The sequence below is a fragment of the Leiobunum rupestre genome, chromosome 10 (genome assembly GCF_980474605.1).
Source record: "Leiobunum rupestre chromosome 10, qqLeiRupe1.1.hap1, whole genome shotgun sequence".
NCBI lineage: Eukaryota > Metazoa > Arthropoda > Arachnida > Opiliones > Sclerosomatidae > Leiobunum > Leiobunum rupestre.
This window is the reverse complement of record NC_143393.1, coordinates 6,071,646-6,087,273: the sequence shown is the minus strand read 5'-3', so window position 1 is coordinate 6,087,273 and position 15,628 is coordinate 6,071,646. Positions and strand designations below refer to the sequence as shown.

The 15,628-nt window shown below is 33.1% G+C and overlaps 1 protein-coding gene across 1 annotated transcript in view; it reads right to left on the bottom strand.

Moving 5' to 3' along the window:
• The window catches only part of LOC149923431 (BMP-binding endothelial regulator protein-like), a 94,957-nt gene extending 79,682 nt beyond the window's left edge, over positions 1–15,275 (bottom strand). Inside the window, exon 1 of the mRNA XM_090160282.1 lies at positions 15,142–15,275. Within this exon, the coding sequence (XP_090016408.1) occupies positions 15,142–15,247 (106 nt within the window). The 5' untranslated portion in view covers positions 15,248–15,275. The remainder of the gene's footprint in view (positions 1–15,141) is intronic.
• Between the last annotated feature and the right edge of the window lie 353 nt (positions 15,276–15,628).

Sequence of the window (15,628 nt, the reverse complement as noted above, 5' to 3'; positions counted from 1 at the left end):
CAAAAATCTAAAAGTAAATAGCGTGATAAAGTCTTGGAAAACTGACCGTTTATTTTTGCTTCCCATATGGTTCACAAGTCTTTAAAGGGAAAAAAACTAAGGGGGAAAACTAAGGAGTCGTATTGTACAACCATTTTAATGGGAGGGTTACCTAAAACAGGGATTGAAACCGGACTATTTAAGTACGAAAAATATGAGGTCTACTTCATAATTACCACAAAGCAATTATTGTACTTCATTTAGTTCTAATTAGAAAGTAAATAATTAATTTATTATTATTTATTTATTACGTAAACAATAGGTATTTCTATAATAAAGTAATTTGGCCTTCTTGTTTTAATGATTCACTTACGTCACTGCCTCAATAGCCGCGTTCACACCAGACACTTTGCAACCGTTTTAAAACGGTTTCGAAAGATCAAATTGTAAAATTTTACTATCGAATATATTTATCGTATGGCTATTAATTCAGTTGACACCTAAAATGTTCAATTTTACCTTTCGAAACCGTTTTAAAACGGTTCCAAAGTGTCTAATGTGAAAACGGCTTTGGTCTATTAGCGCGTGATATAGTCGAGAGGTACATCGGGTTTTCTCGTGCGTGTGCAACGATTATACCAATAAAGATTCGTCTAGTGACGTAAGAGAAACATTTAATATTTCAATTTTTTGTTAAATTTATTTTACAGTAACATCTATTGTAGAATGTATTTTTTTTTTCGGCTGAAACCTAAAAAAGACGATAACTATTTTCAACTAAGGCGGAATACACGTTTTGACAACATCTCTGTTAACAGGTATTGGAGGGATGGAAGCGTAATCTTGAAAAAAAAATTTACTTTTGGTGGCACGACTACGTTCAAATTAATCGTCTGAATTGTTTCGAATCTAGATGGCGTTATTTAGCATTGTTTTATAAGAAATGTGTAATATATGTCTTACGGGATAAATAGTTTGGCCCCGAATGAAGCCATCCCAAAATATTCGTTAATAGTTGATTTTATAAAATAAAAAGCGGTCTTGCCCAACTTGTTAAAATGTTGCTCGGGCGATTTGCACGCGCGCTAGAAAAAGATATATTCCTCCGGCGACTGAAGCGCGCGCTCGTAGGCTTGTAAAAGTAAGAGACTGTGACGTCAGAGCCACATAAAACAAGAAGGCCAAGTAACTTTATAAAAATAACTAATTGTAGTTTGTGTTCGTTGCCATGGTAACACAAGGAGAACGCAGCTAGCCCTTAAACACCCTAACGCAGTGTTGTGTACAAATTTCATTGGACGAGTCTTTACGCTGAACGTTTTACGGGCGGGTGGGGGGAAGACAATTTCCAAATTTTCCCCTTCCGACGGCAGCAGGCGTAAACACCGAATAATTTAACAGGAAGTGAATACGTCAAGCAACCGCGTAAACACCGAATAATTGAACCGGAAGTGAATACGTCAAGCAATCGCGTAAACACCGAATCATTGAACCGGAAGTGAATACGTCTAGCAACCGCGTAAACACCGAATCATTGAACATGAAGTGATGACGTCAAGCAACCGCGTAAACACCGAATAATTGAACAGGAAGTGAATACGTCAAGCAACCGCGTAAACACCGAATCATTGAACCGGAAGTGAATACGTCTAGCAACCGCGTAAACACCGAATCATTGAACATGAAGTGATGACGTCAAGCAACCGCGTAAACACCGAATAATTGAACCGGAAGTGAATACGTCAAGCAACCGCGTAAACACCGAATCATTGAACATGAAGTGAATTCGTCAAGCAACCGCGTAAACACCGAATCATTGAACATGAAGTGAATACGTCAAGCAACCGCGTAAACACCGAATCATTGAACATGAAGTGAATACGTCGAGCAACCGCGTAAACACCGAATAGTAGATAACCTGGCTCAACAAACCAGTTTGATGTTCGAGTGTAGTTTACCTTTTTAACAAAATATATTCAAAGAAGCGCGTCATTAATAAACCCTGGATCCCAATGCGCCATTTCCATAGCAACGGCATAGAAAATAGTCTAAGGCCAGCAGTGTTAAACTCGTAAGACGAAAACAGTCGGAGAGACGACACTAATAAAACAAAGCGAAATGGTTTCCCGCCGATGCCCGAAGTGGGTCAGCCCGTTATTAACCCAGCAACGATGGAGATGCTAATAGAACTAACTATTATTAGCAGCCAGGGAGGTTCTCACGGCTTAGCCTCGCTTTAACAACAAACCGATTTGAAAGGCCGTCGTGAGTGCTACCACATCGTCTCGAAACCGACTCCGCCAATCAAATCGAACGTGTGTTTTTCGAAAGACAGCGAAATCAGCGGCCCGCCGTCGCCGCAGTCAATTGTCTCCTGGGCCATCAAATCATTGTCTTCCTTTCCCACTCGAGGCGCCTATCCAAAGTATATCAACAATGGATTTATTTCATCTTATAAGAATGACTACGTTGAGAGGATTTTCACCTGTTCTTCCAATCCACCCCACGCTCTACCTGTATGCTCCTCCCCTTAGGAATCACTCAAATCGGCTCGGTGTCTCATTGGTTCCCAGCAACTGACGTCTTGCGAAGCGATTGAAACACACACGGTAACCAACCATAAAACTGTGAGCTCTTGACATCAAAGTCATTGAAATGCCGAGGCGTACCGACGCGGGTTAAGGGATTAATATATAACCTGGCGCCAAGTTGGCTATCACGTAGGATTGGCAGTGGCGTAGCTATAGTAGGGGGGCAGCCCGCAAAACTAGAGACTAGTAAGTAGCACACCATGATATACGCCCCGGGTGTCACCCATGCTAGCTACGCCACTGAGGCTTGGATTAATAATAGTAGTTCCTACTTGGATATATCACTTAAAATAAAACCTGACCAGCAAATGGCTTTTGCTGAAGTTAGCGGAGAATTTCCGAAACTCCCGTAACACGTAGCCTTCTACAAGGCAGAACCCGTAACAAACACTTAGCAAATGCACGCGGAACTATATAGTGATATATCCAGGTAGGAACTACTATTATTTATCCAAGATGTAGGGGGGCGCCAAAACACTCCTATCTTTAATGTCCAATTGTTACTTCAACCGGTGATAATTCTGATTCTTCGTGCAATAGAATTTTAATTTTTCAGTTGTTCACATTTTTATGTAAAACAATTTCCAAAATTTATCACGATATCTCACATTTATGATATACAAAACAAAATCGAACTAAGAAAGACGGACTAATGTTGTGGTTGGTAAATTAATCGGTACTTTGTATAAAATTGGAAGTAAGACAGTACCAACGACGATACTAAACTAACGATGAAAGGTAGCATAGCGTTGGCGCTAGTGCTTTAAATTGATTTTCAAAAAAGTAAAAAGCTATTTTCCATTTTCTGGTGAGTTGAGAAGTATGCCTGTTTTTCCCCCATTTTAAATGAGTTAAAAGAGTGCCAGAGAGCTTCAAAGTGTGGCCTACTAGCCCCTGGAAGTAGGCATTGGTAAAAGTCCGTGAGACGGGGATGCGCCGGTTCGGGCACCTTTCCTGGTAGAGACGTTGAGCAGCCAAAGCATTGCCATCCACTAGTCCATATAATTAATATCCGCCAGTTCTTTCGAAGTCAACTCCATTGTTACAATCACAGTGATGAAAAATCGCGGTCCATCACGACTTTAAATACTGTTTAAGTTGACTTTTTTACGCTGTTTACCTCGAATTGTTTAAGTCCCTTTTTTTACCTATCACACGAACCCAAACCTTAATGTTCGCGTTTCCCCGCTGCTTAGTTTTTCGCTTATTGCAGCCTACTTCCAGGGGCTAGTAGGCCGCACTTTGAAGCTCTCTGGCGCTCTTTAACTCATCGTAGGAAAATGGGGGAAAAACAGGCATACTTCTCAACTCACCCTCTACAACTCCTTCAAATTTTTCCATCACCTTTTGAAACACCCTGTATGGGGGGGGGGCATTTTGAAACTTTGTAACCGGGCTCCATTTACCCTCGGTACGCCACTGTTGATATGCACGTAAAATCGGAGCCCTGGCTGCTCGTTACACCTTTATTACAATTAGTATAACCGGAAATACGTGACACTTCCTCTCGGTTTCCATGGCAACCTAGTCCAAAGATCGTTTTGCCTGATTTGCTTTTCCAAGAACCACTCGCTGACGAAATATTTGGTCACCATGGGGGTACTGCCGCAATAATAGTTCGTTGTAACTTAAAACGGGATGCGTCACGAGCCTTCCACTACTGACATGACGTCACGCGCTAGCTACTCTGAAGCGGAAACTATAAAGCATCGGCGTTGCCATAGCGACCTCATACAATCATTCCATCTAACATTCTCGGGAATATTGAATACTTGGCTAATAGTGCGAATATTTTACGCTACCTAAGAGCAAATGTGAAGAAAGTTTTGCGTTTTTTTTAACAACTAGAATATTAACAATAATAATCTAATAATGATACGCACTTACAAGGAGACATCCCGATTTTTTTCAAACTCGGGGGTTGAGTAGACCTTGAAAGCTCCTAAAGGGAAAACTTTCAATGGCCATTCGTTTTGCTATGGCAAACTAAAATGTTTTTCACAACTCATATTTCAACTTTCTCTACGTAAAATAGCATGGGAAAATCACGGTTTTTCAAAAAATTTAAATTTTGGCAAACAATTAGCCTTTTCAGTTTACATAGAGCCACGTAGTGGCAAATGCGAGAAGCTCTTAAACTGCTGGATTTTCGTCTGCTAAGCAGACGCTTTATTGAAAAATTGGGTAAAATCGATAAAATTGGGTAAAATCGTTAAAATTGGGTAAAATCGTTAAAACTGTGTAAAATCGATAAAAATGGGTAAAACGATAAAAACGATAAAAAAGGATAAAATCGATAAAGTTGGGTAAAATCGATAAAATTGGGTAAAATTGATAAAATTGGGTAAAATTGATAAAATTGGGTAAAATTGATAAAATTGGGTAAAATTTATAAAATTGGGTAAAATTTATAAAATTGGGTAAAATTGATAAAATTGGGTAAAATTTATAAAATTGGGTAAAATTGATAAAATTGGGTAAAATTGATAAAATTGGGTAAAATTGATAAAATTGGGTAAAATTTATAAAATTGGGTAAAATTGATAAAATTGGGTAAAATTGATAAAATTGGGTAAAATTGATAAAATTGGGTAAAAACGATAAAAAAGGATAAAAACGATAAAATTGGGTAAAAACGATAAAAAAGGATAAAAACGATAAAATTGGGTAAAAACGATAAAAAAGGACAAAATCGATAAAATTGGTTAAAAACGATAAAAAAAGGATAAAATTGGGTAAAAACGATAAAATTGGGTAAAATTGGGTAAAATCGTTAAAACTGTGTAAAATCGATAAAAATGGGTAAAACGATAAAAAGGATAAAAACGATAAAAAAGAATAAAATCGATAAAAAAGGATAAAATCGATAAAGTTGGGTAAAATTGATAAAATTGGGTAAAATTGATAAAATTGGGTAAAAACGATAAAAAAGGATAAAAACGATAAAATTGGGTAAAAACGATAAAAAAGGACAAAATCGATAAAATTGGTTAAAAACGATAAAAAGGATAAAAACGATAAAAAAGGATAAAATCGATAAAAAAGGATAAAATCGATAAAATTGGGTAAAATTGATAAAATTGGGTAAAATTGATAAAATTGGGTAAAAACGATAAAAAAGGATAAAAACGATAAAATTGGGTAAAAACGATAAAAAAGGATAAAATCGATAAAGTTGGGTAAAATTGATAAAATTGATAAAATTGGGTAAAATTGATAAAATTGGGTAAAATTGATAAAATTGGGTAAAATTGATAAAATTGGGTAAAATTGATAAAATTGATAAAATTGGGTAAAATTGATAAAATTGGGTAAAATTGATAAAATTGGGTAAAATTGATAAAATTGGGTAAAATTGATAAAATTGGGTAAAATCGATAAAAAAGGATAAAAACGATAAAATTGGGTAAAAACGATAAAAAAGGATAAAAACGATAAAATTGGGTAAAAACGATAAAAAAGGACAAAATCGATAAAATTGGTTAAAAACGATAAAAAAAGGATAAAATTGGGTAAAAACGATAAAATTGGGTAAAATTGGGTAAAATCGTTAAAACTGTGTAAAATCGATAAAAATGGGTAAAACGATAAAAAGGATAAAAACGATAAAAAAGAATAAAATCGATAAAAAAGGATAAAATCGATAAAGTTGGGTAAAATTGATAAAATTGGGTAAAATTGATAAAATTGGGTAAAAACGATAAAAAAGGATAAAAACGATAAAATTGGGTAAAAACGATAAAAAAGGACAAAATCGATAAAATTGGTTAAAAACGATAAAAAGGATAAAAACGATAAAAAAGGATAAAATCGATAAAAAAGGATAAAATCGATAAAGTTGGGTAAAATTGATAAAATTGGGTAAAATTGATAAAATTGGGTAAAAACGATAAAAAAGGATAAAAACGATAAAATTGGGTAAAAACGATAAAAAAGGATAAAATCGATAAAGTTGGGTAAAATTGATAAAATTGATAAAATTGGGTAAAATTGATAAAATTGGGTAAAATTGATAAAATTGGGTAAAATTGATAAAATTGGGTAAAATTGATAAAATTGATAAAATTGGGTAAAATTGATAAAATTGGGTAAAATTGATAAAATTGGGTAAAATTGATAAAATTGGGTAAAATTGATAAAATTGGGTAAAATCGATAAAATTGGGTAAAAACGATAAAAAGTATAAAAACGATAAAATTGGGTAAAAACGATAAAAAAGGACAAAATCGATAAAATTGGTTAAAAACGATAAAAAAAGGATAAAATCGATAAAATTGGGTAAAAACGATAAAAAAGGACAAAATCGATAAAATTGGTTAAAAACGATAAAAAAAGGATAAAATTGGGTAAAAACGATAAAATTGGGTAAAATTGGGTAAAATCGTTAAAACTGTGTAAAATCGATAAAAATGGGTAAAACGATAAAAAGGATAAAAACGATAAAAAAGAATAAAATCGATAAAAAAGGATAAAATCGATAAAGTTGGGTAAAATTGATAAAATTGGGTAAAATTGATAAAATTGGGTAAAAACGATAAAAAAGGATAAAAACGATAAAATTGGGTAAAAACGATAAAAAAGGACAAAATCGATAAAATTGGTTAAAAACGATAAAAAGGATAAAAACGATAAAAAAGGATAAAATCGATAAAAAAGGATAAAATCGATAAAGTTGGGTAAAATTGATAAAATTGGGTAAAATTGATAAAATTGGGTAAAAACGATAAAAAAGGATAAAAACGATAAAATTGGGTAAAAACGATAAAAAAGGATAAAATCGATAAAGTTGGGTAAAATTGATAAAATTGATAAAATTGGGTAAAATTGATAAAATTGGGTAAAATTGATAAAATTGGGTAAAATTGATAAAATTGGGTAAAATTGATAAAATTGGGTAAAATTGATAAAATTGATAAAATTGGGTAAAATTGATAAAATTGGGTAAAATTGATAAAATTGGGTAAAATTGATAAAATTGGGTAAAATTGATAAAATTGGGTAAAATCGATAAAATTGGGTAAAAACGATAAAAAGTATAAAAACGATAAAATTGGGTAAAAACGATAAAAAAGGACAAAATCGATAAAATTGGTTAAAAACGATAAAAAAAGGATAAAATCGATAAAATTGGGTAAAAACGATAAAAAAGGATAAAAACGATAAAAAGGACAAAATCGATAAAATTGGTTAAAAACGATAAAAAAAGGATAAAATCGATAAAATTGGGTAAAAACGATAAAAAAGGATAAAAACGATAAAATTGGGTAAAAACGATAAAAAGAATAAAATCGATAAATTTGGTTAAAAACGATAAAAAAAATGATAAAATCGATAAAATTTTGTAAAAACGATAAAAATAATAAAATCGATAAATTTGGGTTAAAACTATTGAATACAATTCGAAACGAGGTCGCAATCAGTAAATTTAATTTGCTTAAGCCAGAAAAACGATTTAAAACCGATGTCTTTTAAATCTCAAAATCGATTAAAAATAAGTATCAGTTTGAAAAATTGGTATTGAATTCGCTAAACTTCAAAATCAATTTAAAAAATCAATATATATAATTGGTTAAGGGTTAAAATCGGTTTTAAAAAATCTCTATTAAATTGGTTAAGCCTTAAAATCGGTTTCAGAAAATCTCTATTAAATTGGTTAAGCCTTAAAATCGGTTTTAAAAATTCGGCATTAAATCGATTAAATCTCAAAATCGGTATAAAATCAGAATCGTATCGATTAAATCTCAAAACCGTTACAAAAATCGGCATCGTATCGATTAAATCTCAAAATCGGTATAAAAATCGGCTTCGTATCGATTAAATCTCAAATTTGGTATAAAAATCGGCATCGTATCGATTGAATCTCAAAATCGTTACAAAAATCGGCATCGTATCGATTAAATCTCAAAATCGGTATAAAAATCAGCATCGTATCGATTAAATCTCAAATTCGGTATAAAAATCGGCATCGTATCGATTGAATCTCAAAATCATTACAAAAATCGGCATCGTATCGATTAAATCTCAAAATCGGTATAAAAATCGGCATCGTATCGATTAAATCTCAAAATCGTTACAAAAATCGGCATCGTATCGATTAAATCTCAAAATCGTTACAAAAATCTGCATCGTATCGATTAAATCTCAAAATCGGTATAAAAATCTGCATCGTATCGATTAAATCTCAAAATCGGTATAAAAATCGGCATCGTATCGAGTAACTCTCAAAATCGGCATAAAAATTGATATAGGTTCTAATAAAATTGGTATCGTATCGGTTAAACTTCAAAATGGGTTTAAAAATCTTAATCTATATTAATTATCCAAATTGTTATATAAAAGGTCCCGGTTAAAACCGAAAATGGATATCGGTATTGGAATCGTTTAAATTCCAATATTGGTCGAGATTAGCGTAAGCACTCTGTATAATCGTCAAGATTTATTGGGCCACTTTCAGTCTGGTCTGACGCGGGTTACAATGATAAACAAACGTTTTCAAACGAAAGCGGGGACCTTCAAATTTTCGAAGGATTTTCTTTTCCAGTTTTATGATTTTTTTCCTCATTTTAATTGGTCATAGCTCCCTCTCTCTCTCTCTCTCTCTCTCTCTCTCTTAATAGACTTTAAGCGACGGAGAGTACATCTCTAATGTACACGAATATTGATGGCTATATTCAACTGACTTCATTCAAGGCGACGAAAAAACTTCATATGACAAGCGACCTGTCAGATAGTCCATTAGAGAGATTAAGCTCAACGGCGAAACGCGTGTTAAAGCGTCCCGGCAACCTCTAGGCGTTCCCGTTCAGAAGCCTAGGGCTTAATCTCTTTCTAACGCAAAATCGGGAAATTATTTCCAAGGCACCGTTTTCTGCGGTGTTCAAAGGGTGCGAGTTTTGGGCTATATCGCGGTTACGTGAGTAATCTTATGGAACCTTGGTTTGCCGTTCATTTCGAGATTGAGCTCCGTACGACAAAAACGGGTACGGATAACGTATAGGAGTGTAGATTGTACTTCACTTCTATACGTTTTCGTTACTTGTTTTTTAGCACGGACTTAGCCTCTCTAATTTGCAATTTCCTAAAGACGGTTTAGGTTTTAAAATGTCGATAAAAATAGTTAAAAGTAATAATAAATTCATTTTATCTGAATTATTTCACTTACTGAGGTTTTAAGAGTTTTTTAAGAAAATTGTTAAAATTTAATGAAAAAAATATTTATCCTGATCTACTATTTCAGGTTGTCAAGGGCAAATCTTAGGGTTTTAATTTGTTATAGAAAGTAGTTAAAAAAATGAATATTCCCAGAGGTTAGTATTTCGAATAATAAAAATTTAATAAATTAATATAAAATGAAAGTTAACTTATGAAATAGTTAAATGGGCTATTTTGGGGTTAATTTAGCTGTCTGTGAAGTTGGAAAATGATTAAGATATTGCGATTAAGCAGATCGTAGAAAATAATTAACTTAGGGTTTAAAATTGAAATAGGTATTTTTTTCTTAAGGGACAAAATTAATCCGGTCGTAGTAAATTTATATAATTTTTATTGATACAAAGTTTGCTTCGCGAAGTACTCGCCGTTGGCTAAGCGTAAAATATACTTAATAAATTTAATTGTTTGAATTATTATATGTACACAAAAAAGCAAAGCTCATAGAAAACCTAATAAAAACTAGTCTTAGCTTTATTAATGATGGCTATTTCGTCACAAGACGTCGAGAAAAAATAAAGAAAAAATGAAGCCCTTAGCTATAGGTAATTAGGTCTAGTGATTTTTATAATTCCATTTTATTTAGTTTTTTCAAACGCGACTAACGGTTAAAATTACGACTTTAAACGGTACATTTATTAAGCCTAACGAAAAGCGAATTACCTTTTAGTTAGGCTTAAGAACTGTACGGATTAAAGGCGTAAACTTCGTTTTTCTTTAGTCGTTTCGCTTAAACTCTCTCGACAGTTTTAAACTCGAAAAATCGTGCGATTTTGAGCGATTAAAAAAATTATCCCATCTTAAGTTCAAAGAAGTTAATAAGGGGTTTAATTATAATTTTACCTTTCCTAAGTTTTTCCATTTTGGTTACGCCCCTGTTAATGATCATTAAGAGAGTTAAGGCCACGTGGTCGGAAGTTAACCAATCAGAATAAGCCAATTTCTTTATCGTAGCACGTGGTTAATAATATAAAGGCCCTTTTACCGAAATTATGTGGAACGTATTATGTTAAGAAGCTGCGAAATTGGCGGTCCCCGTCACCGTATTGCGCGCTTTCAGACCTCGAGAGGGGTACAGTGTCGACGAATTTATTAGAGCTGGCACGTACTAGGTAACGTTTAATCTGGAATATAGCGGCTAAATGGTAAACCAGCTCGCGCCTGTTTTTCCAAGCTCTCTTCTGGAGAAAAAAAAGATATCCTTACATTACAAGCGTTTCTCTTTTACTTGTTGGGAATTTATATTTTTCAGTCAAGCACGGGACGCTTTGAATTGGTCTATTCAGTACGCCGTCGCGGCAGTGTTTCATTTCAAATTATATCGGGGTTAAATTAATAATTAATTCCAGTTAATGAATTCTGGCGATAATTAAAGATCCCCCCTTAAAACATTCACGTTTAAAAGTAATATAAATTTAGGCTGTATCTTATCAAGAACTTATTCAGGTTAGCAGAGAACATATAGTCGCCAGAAAGTCTCGGTTTTTATGATGTTTTGCCAACAAACTTATTTTCAGAGTTATTGCACAATCAAGGTTTAATTTAATTTTTTAACACCCTAGTGTCTAAATATGGCCAAGGCGAAATATACTTCGAAAAATTAGTGTAACCACAAAATATATTAATTATATTTATTATGGAATTGTCCACATTGAAGGAATTTTCCGTTTAACGCCAGAAGCGGTTCATTTACTTCTGATATTATTTTTCGTACGAAAATATTGCCAATGTAAAACAATCAGAATTTCACTTTTAAAAGAAAATATGAAAAATAAAGATTTTTTTAATGTTTCGTGTAAATATTGATGCAAGAGCGAAATTCTTTTAGATAACTAAGTTACTAAGCTAGTAAAATTGTAAATTGTAAATTGTCTGTGTAACAATACGTTTATAGCTTCACCATCTTGTTTGTTCGGTGCATCTGTTTGTTGAATGATTTTGGTCAAGATGGCCGTCCACTACACACATTCTAGTCCGAATATCTAACTTAATTTGTGTCATTTCTAACCGTCGATAACCAAACTTATTTGTTTAAGAAGAAAGGAACCCATATTGACATGACACTATGACGACATAGAACGTTACCTATGTTTCTTTTCTATAGATACAAAAAATGGTATACCAATCCATGGTTAAAGCTAGCAAGTGCTATTACCCTATGGCGAGTAAAATATCAAAATGTATAAAGCGTTATAGCTGAGGAGGCACTTAGTTTTGGCGTCGTCAACGTGGCGTGCACTAACTTCGTAAAATTATTTTAAAAACATCTCTCTCTCTCTCCAAGATTTCGGTAATTGCTAGTTCTGCGCCAGCTAAAGAATGGTCTAAAGGTCTAACGGTCTCCCGAAACCTAATTTCTTATTTTCTAAAAGTTCCTCTCATTTCTTAAGAGAAACCAGCACCACTTGTAGACTCGATAACCAACGCTGGATTTTTGCAAACAGGTTCACATTTAAGCAATACATTAATTGAAATCCTTTTCTTCGATGTTTAGGTTTTGGCATAAGTGTATAATATTGTTACATAAGTGTATCACTTCCTATTCTTCACGTGCAAATGTTTTCCTGAGAGCTATTGACAAGACAGACTGCATTACGGGCTTCGTCGCCGTTTTGCGTCCGCTTGCTAACGCGTCACACGTAACCTTTGACAACGCCTCGCTAGGGGGAGATTTTCTTCTTGTGATGACGTCATGTCGTTACTAGCTCGCAGTTAAAATATTCCCCAAAGTGACAAAATTATGGAAAAATATTATAGACTTATAGTTTTGGTCATACTTTTTGGAAAAGTAAATACAATATTGGTGTAAATCGGAACCTCTAAAATATTTCGATTTGTACAAAATATGAGTTCGTATAAAACTTGTTTTGGATAAGATCAAAGTGTAGTATTTTTCGCATCAGCATATCTCTTCGCGTCCGCCATTTAAATTTACGATACATACACGCTTAACAAAATTAGTAGTATCATACATTCAAATGAAATCTTAGTTATAAAGTGTTTTTTTCTAAATCTGTGAAAATATCAAAACTCTGCGGTTGTTTTAATACGAAAAATACGCGTATTACAAATTTAATATTTAATATAGTTATTAAATTTTTTTCTCCTAAGCTCCGACAATTTATAATCCCGGCGAGGGACCTTGATTCGAGCTATAGAAACTTTTAACTTCGGAATTTTTAAATTAAATGTTCCACGGCGCTGTACGAAATCGTTTAAGCTTATATTGGACTATCAAAATCTTTTGGCAGCTCTATGAGCTCCACCCCGAACAAATTAACCCGACGCTCAATTCCTAGAATTTATATATGTTGTACAACCTTTCTGTTACTTGAAAAAAAGTCTGCGCCGGTTGTACTTGGCGATTAGAGGTATTCTGACGCCGACTTTACCCCTTGGCCCCACTTCAAACCTATTGTCAGGTCAATATTAAAGTTAGATCGCGAGGACAAGACAAAAAAATGTTTGATTTCGCTCCTCCCCGAATCTTTGATAAAACTTTGCCTTCGAAGATTACAGCCAAGATCTTAAAGGGAGTATGAACTAAATAAAAAAATCAAAGCAGTGCCGGATTAAGGACTAGGCCTACTAGGCACAGGCCTATGGGCCCCACCAACGGCCAAAAAAATTTCGTGTACGCAAAAATAAAACAGAATCATAAATATCTTATTATCTGCCCTGTTTCATTTGTAGCAGACGTCTCTTAGTTTTAAAAACCACTGATTTAGAGTGAAAATTCACTGATTGAAATAGCTCAAATTATTTCACTTCAAATCAGTGATTAGTCACTGAAAAAATCAGTAAAAATCCAAAGGCCCCATCAAAATCTACCTACTTACAATTTTTAGTGCCTAGGGCCCCACCTTCAGTAAATACGGTACTGATCGTCTGCTAACACGAGCTCTTACGTGGTTTTAACTAGCGCCAATCATCCCTAGCTTCTGTTAAAACTGGTGGCAGAAATGTGAAATTCAATCAACATGGAAGTTCCCATTCCCTTTAAAGACGTTTCACGAGAAATGTGGACCAGATGGACCAAAATCTAACTAACAACTTTTATAGATTTTATAAGAAATATTTTAGAATCTCTAAGGTTTTCTATATCTCAATGATTACTATAGAAATTTTTCGCGTTAAATTTCTATTCAATGGACATAGAATTTAGTAAATTTACTATGGATTGTATATAAATTTGGGTAATGTTTTTATAGGATTTCGATTGCAATAGTTCTGTTTCTAACGTAACGTGGCTTTCGCCAGAGGAATATAGGTTTTTCAAGCGCGCGTGCAAATCACACGCGCGAAAAATATACCAATAAAGCTGTGTCTTGTGACGTAAGAGCAACATTTTAACAAACTGGGCAAGACCGCTTTTTATTTCATAAATTATATATAAATAAATCTATAAACATTCTATAAAAACAGGAGCGTTTAATATTATTAATTTATTTTTATTATTTTTCTGAATAGTAAAAATAAGTAAACGTTTTGGAAATATAAACTATTTCGTGGGAAATAATTATTTTAATTTTTTGTTAATTTTAGTTTAAAATTTGTAAATTATTTTAAAAATTTAAAAATTACAATTTTATAAGCGATGTATGAATTTCCACAAAATTAACTTTATCTTTTAAATACACTATTAACAGTCTATTAGATGGCCTAAATATTGAATAATTTCAAAGAAGGAAAAATGGTATCTAAAAGATACCATTTCTTTATAAAAATAAAGCGTAAAATAGCTACAACGATTCGAAAAATTAAACTCCTTAATTTTTCCTTCAGCCGTATATTTTTAAAAATATACTACCTCGGGGGACATATATACGCGTAATTTTCTGCGTGTTTTATAAATCGTACGGAATACAGGGTCCCAAGAATGTTTCCTAATAAATATATTCATAAAGGTAAACATTATAAAATAAAAGTATAGCGGGGTATAGGCGTGCTTAGCGATTGGCCGCCTTGTTTCCAAAATAAACTAAAGAAAAAAATTAAAAAAAACTAGACATTCCATAGAAGCTGTAACTCGCGTGGAGGGGGTTGAATAAAACAGGGGGGTCGAAAACTCTCCAAAAGAACCCGTGGCGAAAAAGGGGGGCGCAACAAAAACGGCCCTCCCCCCTTTTCGACATAACCAAATATCAAGAGAAAAATCCAAGGAAATCTTGCGGTTCTTTACAAAGCCTCAAGTGATGTATTTTAGAAAATAGCACATACTTTAGCGTGGCTAACTTTTTCTTACTAACAAAAGCTGCACTTTCGTAAATGGCATTTTAACCGAATTATAAAGATAACAATTTAATTTAACTTGATTAGTTTATTTTTTAAATAAAATTAAAATAATAAAAAGTCGACTTACCCTGAATACCGGTGGCGGAAGTGACGTAAATGTAAAAAGTTACCATTAACAAAGTTCGAATATGTTTTACCGGAGAACGAAGGTTTGGTATTTGATTTAACCTCATTATTGGGGTTTCAATATTAACCGCGAAAGATCATTTAAAATTAATTAATTAAAAAAGTTCCGATAGAAATAAATTAAGTTTATCCGCAAAAAAAACTTAAAATAAATTTTTTTTTTAATCGACAAAAGTTTATTTTAAAATTTAATAATCTTAAATTTAAATTTGTAAATCCAAAATTTGCACTGTTTATAGACACCAAAACCGCTTGTAATTCGCGACTATGAGATCGTCGAAACAAATTTCACCGTCAAAATTTTTCCTCACTTTCCGGTACATAACTTATTTTATTTTATTTTTTAAATATATATATATATATTTTTTTTCGAAACACACACTTTGAAGTTATCTTATATATTTTTTGTTTATTATCCTGGCACCGGC